Source organism: Eulemur rufifrons, chromosome 14, assembly GCF_041146395.1.
Source record: "Eulemur rufifrons isolate Redbay chromosome 14, OSU_ERuf_1, whole genome shotgun sequence".
Lineage (NCBI taxonomy): Eukaryota > Metazoa > Chordata > Mammalia > Primates > Lemuridae > Eulemur > Eulemur rufifrons.
This window is the reverse complement of record NC_090996.1, coordinates 22,710,665-22,719,625: the sequence shown is the minus strand read 5'-3', so window position 1 is coordinate 22,719,625 and position 8,961 is coordinate 22,710,665. Positions and strand designations below refer to the sequence as shown.

General features: G+C 45.5%; 1 protein-coding gene across 1 annotated transcript in view; it reads right to left on the bottom strand.

Annotated features, from left to right (window-relative positions):
* Positions 1-252: 252 nt before the first annotated feature.
* Positions 253-8,961, bottom strand: part of DNAH3 (dynein axonemal heavy chain 3) — a 128,091-nt gene continuing 119,382 nt past the window's right edge. Inside the window, exons 58-62 of the mRNA XM_069485998.1 lie at positions 7,803-7,970; positions 6,067-6,209; positions 3,454-3,658; positions 2,603-2,740; positions 253-648 (exon numbers count right to left, since the gene is read on the bottom strand). Coding sequence (XP_069342099.1) covers positions 295-648; positions 2,603-2,740; positions 3,454-3,658; positions 6,067-6,209; positions 7,803-7,970 — 1,008 coding nt within the window. The 3' untranslated portion in view covers positions 253-294. The remainder of the gene's footprint in view (positions 649-2,602; positions 2,741-3,453; positions 3,659-6,066; positions 6,210-7,802; positions 7,971-8,961) is intronic.

Here is an 8,961-nt window from a genome sequence, read left to right as displayed (position 1 = left end):
GAGTCCCACTGCCTGTGTTCAAATACTACTTTAGTAGCAGCTATCTGATTTGGAGAATATTACTTAGCTTCTCTGTATCATGGTTTTTACAGCCATAAAAGGAGGATGATAATAATAATAACCTACTTTTTTTAGGGCTGCTGTGAAATACCTGGCACACAGCAATTGCTCATAGCAATATAATCGTCATCATTACCGTCATCGCCATCATCGTCATTCCACATGACTCTCAGGAAAGCTAGGTTGTAGTAGAGAATGAAATGCCTTTTATTTTCTATTTTGAGACAAATGGCATCAGTTATCCAGCTGGCACAGTGAGGCCACCCCTCGGTTTATCCAGTGCTTCTGGGGCATGTCTGTTGGGAGCTCAATGGAGAGGACGTAGTTGGTAGAGTGGCCTGTGGTGGAGAGGATTCCTCTCCGGGCACTTGTTTTGTAGACTGGACACACGTAAATGTTCTGATGCAGAAACATGGAACTCTCCCCTGGCTTCAGCCAAATGATGGGCAAGGGGTCGTACAGGATTTTGGGAAGAGACTCTCCAATCTGCATTGTTTTCCTGTCCCAACGGGCACCTTCTAAAAAGAGCCCTTTTATGTAGGCCCCATCTTCTGGGTTACTCTCCATGACCGTTTCTTGTGTGGTTACCTGGAAGAGTGGAAAGCTGTGAGTTTTCCTTTTCCTACATGGGGCAGCATTAAGAGATTGGAATACTCTGATACCCAAAGTGCAACCTGGCTGCAACGTCTGCCTCTCCCAGGAGGTATCTCCAAGGGCACTGGGGCTTCTGCAATAATATTCCTGCCTGCCACACCTGGTCCAGGTCTGAGTCCTAGTCAGCAGGCTGCCCTTCTACGTGGTGGGCACAGAGAATGCACTGAGATAGGAACCAGGAGGTCATATTAACTAAAACTAGTTTAGCGATTTTGCACAATCCCTTCGCTTTTGGGACCTGGATCTTCAGATACAGAGGCAGGATAGTAAAACAGTGCTAGAAATGAGAGTGGGGAGAATAAAGACTTGATTTGTAGTTTTTGTCAATTTCTGTGCTGTGAAGATTCCCACCATGGTCAATTTCAGGCTACCAACTATTTAACAACCAGCTCCCCCAATTCCTGAAAATGTAAATGGCTCTAGCGACTTGGTATGATTGAGCTCCTGCACACCACTGTTTAGATTCAGAGGTGGTAAATTCAAATTCCTTCAGATAAATGCAGAAAATGGTCAAAGTATAGGAGAACAGGGAGTGGTGGGGATTATGGGGAACCAGAGAGTACAAATTCCATTTAAAATCATTCGAATTCTAATATTTTTTTATTACTATGAATGGAATGTGTTTCCCACTTCTGAGTACTTATTGCAAGATAGGAAAAGGCTATGGATTTTTGTATATTTAACCAATAACCAGAGCCACCTTACAAATTCTTCTACAGGCGTTCCTTGACAGTGGGGTTATGTCTCAATAAACCCACTGTAAGTTGAAAATATTGTAATTCAAAAATACATTTAATATACCTAACTTACCTAACATTATAGCGTAGCCTAATTTAAACATGCTCAGAACACTTAGCCTAAAATTGGGCAAAATTATTTAATACAAAGCCTATTTTATAGTAAAGTGTTGAACATCTCATGTAATTTATTGAATACTGTACTAAAAGTAAAAAACACAATGGTTGTATGGGTACTCAAAGTACAGTTTCTGCTGAATCACGTTTGCTTCATAGTAAAGTTGAAAAATTTTAAATCAAACCATTGTTAGTCAGGGACTGTCTACATATGTGTGTGTGTATTTGTTTGTGTGTGTGTGAGTGTGTGTGTGTGTTTTTAGAGAGAGATGGAATCTCCCTATGTTGCTCAGCCTGGACTCCAACTCCTGGGCTCGAGCAATCCTGCCTCAGTCCTCAGCCTCCCGAGGAGCTGAAGTTACAGGTGCGAGCCACCTCACTAGGATTTCTAGGTATGCAATCATTTCAACGTCAAAAAAACATGGTCTTACCTTATTTTCCAATGTTTACCCTAGCTATTTTGCTTTCTTATTGTGTTCATTTTGACTTAGCATAATCTTCAAAGGCAAATGAAGTTAAGTTCACTCATAAACTAAATTAAGACCTAGGGCAACCAGTTTGTGACCTCTGAACTAGATGATCTCAAAGGATCTTTCCATAGAATTAAAAATCCTACACTGTTCTACAACAGTTCATCTCACCCCTTCCTCTCCACCTGTGGACAGGGTGATTCTTGAATAGTGACTGTTCCTTTGACTTTACTCCAAGCCAAGGACTACCCAAAGACATTCTTTCAAATGAAGAGTCCACCACATTGTGTGGGGAGGATGCTTTCATTTTTCTTGGTATGATGGTGGCAGAGTTTTCCTCTGTAAAGATTCCTTTTTATATATACAGAGACAAAGCCTTGGCTATCCTCTAATTCTGCCAGGAATAGCTTTGGAGCTACTGTAAGTCATGCTGAATACTTCATTTATACCATCTCAGAAGCATTTGGTCCTTAACACACCCAGCTGTTTGGTGTCCTAAGTAAATCAGCAACATTGTTTTGACTGATTGGCCCCCTGAGTGGACCTAACCCAAAACACCCCTACCTCAAACTCAAATCCGATGTGGTCAATGGGGATGGTGTATTTCCGGGCATAGTTTTGAGAGACGCCCGTCAGAAAAGACTGTGTGAAGTAGAATCCGGAGATCCAAAAGACCACAGGAGGGCCTTTGTCAATCCATTCCTGGAGAGCCATAGAAATCAAAATTCAAAATTAACAACACATCAAAGATCGTTCAAAGGCAGGTAATGTAAACAAGTCCGATAAGGAAATAGGCTTTTTCTCATTCTTGAAACAGGCAGCCCTCTCCATTTAGCTTATATTTTCTCACTCTTGAAATGAGGGTACAAAGAAATATACTTCTACTTTAACAAAGCACAGGTGCAAGCTGGTGTCAGGGATGCAATAGAGTGCTGAGGACTGTAGCAGTGGAGAATATGTGTCTTGCCTTGTCTAAACTGAGCGACAGCCGCTCATCTCCAGCAACAGTTGCCATGCAAGAATGCAGGCCCGTAGTTTCAGGTCTTCCCTTTTTTTGCAGTACAAACACCTGGATTTTTATGTGTAAAAATCCAATGTTTACATGCTAGCTCAAAAATTTTTAAATTACCAGGCAGCCAAACCAAACCTATCTATTGGTCAAATCTGGCCCATTAGCCACCAGTTTGTGACGTTTATTCTAGTTCCTATTCCTACCTCCAGAGGCTATAATCTTTTCAAGGACTTTTAAAAGTCTCCCTCCTGCCCCCACCTCTGGGGAGACTGTTTCCAGGTGGTCAATCCAGGACGCAGCATGGCTGCCTGCCCTACACCCCTGCCTCTGACCTGTCATCTCAGAATGTCCTCTCTGCCTAAGTGCTCATGCCAAGTGCCCAGTTACCCTGACTCCCAGGTACCTGGAAGAAGGTCAGGCGGGCCAGCAGGTCAGCCACGTAGCCCCCCAGCGGCTTTAGTGATGGGTAGGACTTGGCCGCCCACATGGCTGGCACTTTACCCACGAGCATGCTATTGAAGACTTCCTCCAGCTCTGAGGACATCAGGACCTGTCCTTTGATGGCTCGGCCAAGATCGATAAGGCTTCTGCGAACCACTTTGGTCAGTCTGCAAGGACAGAGAAGCTGGCTGGGCCTGGCTTTCCAGTGGTCCCATTCTACCCAAATACACTGACTCTAGGTATCCTTTTTCTAGTCCCCCCTTTAAAAGGTCAGATAATTAACGTATAATCATTAATTGAGAAAAAATTAAATCACCTGTTACTCCCCCACACCTAAAGATAATCTGGATGTGTATTTTTCCAGATTTTTCTCTATATAAACACAAAATATTTTTTGATGGGATCTTACTATGTTCCCTTTTTGCAATTTGTTTTTCTCTCTTAGCATATAGGGAACATCTTTCCAATCCAATGAATAAAGACCTAAATTGTCCTTTGTAATGACTGGAAAGTGTTTCATTCTGTTTAACTCTTCCCCTATTGTTGAAATATATTATTTCTAGATTGTTGTCAGTGTAAACAACATTGCTAGGAACAGCCACCCGTATATCAATCTTTGTGCAAATTTCTAGTTATTTTCTTACTAAAAGACTTTCTGGGTCAAAAGGTGTGCACAGTTTTGAGGCTTTTGATTCATATTGTCAAAGTTGTTCTTTTTATAGACTATGAGGTACACACCTGAGAAAAGGCAGCTGAAGGGCAGCCCAGGAGATGCCAAGGTTCACCTGCCTCTCCCTCTGGCCTCTATGTCCTTGAGGCCCGGCCAAGCCCAGAGGGAATTCACCTCAGGGTACCGAAGAATCTACCAGAAGCAGCTTGTCATCTCTAAAGATTTACAGACTCTCAACCAAATGGACAGGAGAATGATCAAATGCAGGAAAAGGATTTCTGCATGTATAACCTCTAAACATTCATATCAAGAGGAGTTTAAGGTTCAGACATGTGCTTTCTAAGGAGTCAAGGGGCAAAGCTGCCATCTGATGGATGACACCATAGATCTCTATTATACCCAAAGGATTACTTGCAAAGTTTTTCTTTGTATTCTTGCAACTATGAGCTCTGTTAGTTTCAAGGTTTTAGTATCCAAGGAAGGAACACTTGGCCCAAAAGACACAATCATGGTTTCCCTGAATTGGAAGCTGAACTTATCGCCTAATCATTTTGGGCTTCCCCTACCACTGAATGAACAGGTTTAAAAAAAAAAAAGAAAAGGTAGTGGGGAGGAATGTTAGAGTTTTGCTTGAAATGATTAATCCTGACCATCACTGGAAAATAAGATTGCTGTTACCCCATCCACTCATATTACAATGGCCAGTGGTAAAGGCTATTGAAAGCCCCTGCAACCACCGAGGAAGAGCTTCACTGGCCTTGGAGAAGAAAGGGTGCAAAGGAGAGAAGCCACTAGGCCTGGTGTCTGATTGGACAGACTAGGACTACAGTCCATCGTGCCAGGGTGTCTGGCTCACACCCCACACCTTTCTTGGTCCCCTTACAACCAACTACCTGTAGACGCTGGAGAGTAACCCTAACACCGGGGAAGCTGAGAAACTCTCAAGAACATTCCTCCAGTTACCTAGTCCTCCAGAGTCAAGGCTGTCCCTAAAACTGAGCAATGACCCAATGAGGCAAAATAGAGACAGCAACACTTGGAATGTCTGGAGGAGCAAGAACTTTGGTCTTGGAGGAAGAAGTGATGAGTGTTAGCCTGCTTGGCTCTGAGACCCTTGAGACCTGCATCAAACCACTGTCATCCCTGGACCTCAGTTTCCTCATCTGGCCTAGATGGTCTTTGGTAACCCTTTCAGTTTTGACTATTTAGAAATCAAATCAAGGTGATCCCACTGGGCTCTATGCTATAGTCACTGGAGGAGAAGAGGGACTAGAGGAGTAAGCCGTAGACCCTTGGCCCCATGGCCAGCCAATAAGACCCCTATCTCTGTGGCAGAGGCAATGGGATGAACTTCTCCCAGCCCTTTCTACATTCACTCTGATTTCACATCTTGGTTAAGCACATGGGCTCTGGAATCAGACTGGGTTCAAACTCACTTCCAACACCAAATGACTGTGCAACCTTGGGCAAGTTACTTAACGCTTCTGGATCTCAGCTTTCTCATCTGTAAAATGGTGGTAGAGGGATTAATAACTGTGCATATTTCAAAAGACTACTGTGCGGTTTGAATGAGAACTATGCATAGTGCTTAGAACCATATCTGGCACTAAGGGCTCAATAAAAGTGGCTCTAATGACTACTTTTACTATTAGCTTGTGGTTGGTAGCAGTTTTAGTGTAACTTTATAGATGTCACATGAATGAACGGGAGAGAATGAACAGGAGTGCTTTAACCCTGAGTCAACACCTGCTGGGGGTGGCCCTATTTACAGCCTTCCCTATGCGTGGGGCAAACCATTTCCTCTACACGGCAACCCCTTTTCAAGCAACCCTCTCAGTTACTGCCCGTTAGGTCCCCCACCTCACACTCCAGCTCCCAGGATTCCAGCAAGACCATTGGGCCCACCTGTTGAATCTGATGATCTCCTGCCTCAGGACGGTGTTCATAGATTCCTCATAGACCACAGGGTACAACTTCATGACCTCTTCTAGGTCAAAGTCTTTGGGAAGCTTGGAGAGGATGTCCTGGGCTAGCTCCTCAACCACTTCCTTAAAGTGCAGGCAGTAGAGAGGTAAGTGAGAAACAAGCCCCACAGGCTGTGGCTTTGTCTGGGTAAACTAGAAGTAGGGGCATCTGTCTATTCAGACATGCTGTGTCGGACCTCCCTGGGAACTCTCCTACAGAAGCCAATTCTGTCCCAGGGTGGGGAAAGGAGGGAACTCATCACCCTACCAGCTTTGGGGAGGACATCACCCCTTGGCCCAGAAAGTGAAGATGCTGAGCAATGAGAGCCTTGTCCTCACACCTGGGGCAAGGGCCTGAGGGCCAGTGGGTGAATCCCTGCCCAGCCAGGTAGGCTCAGGGCAGCACTGATCCGAGTGAGGGTCTCCCAGGGCTCTCATAGCTGGCCCCTGACAACCAGCTCCTGGAGTCTGTGGGACTCTCCCTCAGTACCAGTGACACCAGGAAGCAGCAGGCCATTCCTCAGCATTGAGCAAGAAAAGCCCAGGGCACCGGGCTTAGCTGCATAGGGAAGGGGACAGGTCTAGAGGCTCAAGGAGGAGAAGGACCTGGGTGTGAGTGGGACACGGAGCTCCGCCACCCTGTGCAGGTGGGAGGCTGGGATGCACATGTCCTTCCCTCTTCCCACTGTGAGGGAAATTTCCACTCCTACATTGGGACACACCAACCAGGCTGGTTTCCCTTCATACCAGTGACCACTTACAGCACCATGAACCAAATCAAGAAACCAAATAAGCAAGTTCCACAACTGAGGGGTTGGATATGAGGTAGCTGGGGAGGAGGAGAAGGGAAGGGAGGGATGGGGGTGGGTGGAGTCAGGAGACGGTGGTTCTGGGTCTGGCTCTGCCTCTGGTTTTATGAAGGACTTGACGCAGCTCATTTCCTCTGCCGGGGGTCGTTTCCCTCTCACTTGTAGACTGAGTAGGGTGACTACGTCAGTGCTTCACAAACCGTGAGTTGTGACCACTAGAGGTACCCAAAATGATCTTAGGAGTTTCCAGTACACAAAACAATATAACGTTGAGTCACAGGGTGAAAAAGCTACTCTCTTTTCAAGTTTTGACCATCTTCCTCTTTTCATTCCTCTCAAAGAAAAAGACGCAGGTTGGTGACAATTTCATAGTTCTGTGACACTCGCAGATCTCCCCCACCTCCTACCCCCTGCCCTTTAGCAAGAAACCAGCAAGGCCTCAGCCAGCAACACCGTCTGGAAAGAACTTCATCACTGTTTAGCTTTCATTTTCTTTGTGTGTCTGTCATGACTTGATGGAAATGATACCGGGTTTCCACTTAGGGTTCCAACGTGCAGTTTTTGAAATAAATTTTTTAAGCAAAACAGAGTTAGTTCTAAAATATTATGTAAATGGAGTATAGGGTGATACGTGGATATATAAATCACAACGTTTATACAGGAATAGTGGACATTTTGGAAATCCTCGTTCCCTTTCAGTTCTGTATTTAAGGACTCTCAGAGGTGAGACCAGAACACCCATCCCCTCCCTCAGGGGCCTGCCAGGCCTCCACTTTCTGCCTTCTTGGTCATCCTGCAATCCTGTGTGCCCACTAGATGGAAAACTGCCCGGGACATTGGCTCATGTCCCCACCCCAAGCCCGCTTACCTGTGGGGACTTGCCACTCCCTCCTGACTGTCTCGGCAGCGTCAGCAGCACCCCTTGAAACAGCTGGTTGGTTTCCTGGTTGTCTTTGGTGATGTCCGCGTTCTCATGAAGGCCAAACACTTCGGGGTGGGCTGTGATAGGCAGGCTCCTGAGGTAGTCGATATAGGTCTGGAAAGGAAATCTCCAGTTGACATAAACGCAGAGACTCTGGGGTCCCACAGATGACTCAGGGCTTAGCTGTACCCGATCTGAACAGGAATTGTTACCAAAGACTCAGCACTTATCCTCAAGGCCACATCAGAAGAATGAGAACAAATGGTTTGGGGAGGAGGAAAGAGAAGTTTTATTACTTTGTCTGCAAAGGAGAAAAAATGGTAGACCTTGTCATCTCAAAATCCAAATTTCCTGAACATAAGTAGAAATACAGAGCTTTTAAAGCGAGGGTCCCTCAGTTCTAGGCTACTGTGGTTAACTGTTCTAATCGTCCCATCTCTGCCAAAAACAAAGCCTGTGGCCTCCACCAGCCACCCATCTGGGGGGCTGGTGCCACCTGGGATGGCTGAGTTATCTCTTTTAACAAAGGACTTAACCTGCTTCAGGGTTAGGCTGCAGTTCCCAAAAAGAGTGGGGGAAATTTGAAAGAGACAGAAAATCTTTTTTTTTTCTTCAGGCCATTCCCTCTGTTATACATTCACACTGTATCAGTAGCACAGGCCACACATACACACACACACACACACACAGGCTGGGCCCACACATCCCAAGCTCTTCCTCATCCAGTTTTCTGGGGAGTGAGTATGAAGGCAGATGAGGCTGAGTATCTCTCCTCCCACCATTGGCTTCCTCTCTGCTCCCCGGGGATGCCTGGCTTTGGAGGCAGACATAACTGGGTTTGGATCCTGGCTCCATCACAAGCTAACTGTGTAACCTGTAAGCTTGTCATCTGAAACCCCAGTTTCCTTATCTGTAAATGGAAAGACACATGAGGTTACAAAGGAATCAGGCCTTGGCATGTAACAGGTGATCAATAAAAGTAAGTTCTTTTTCATCCTTCCTCCAGATTTCTTGTGCTCATCTTCCCTTTCTCATTCCCCATCCAGTTTTTCTGTCCCTCACCTTTTGCTACCTTCTGTGCCTTTGTCTTCAGGCAGCAGTTTCC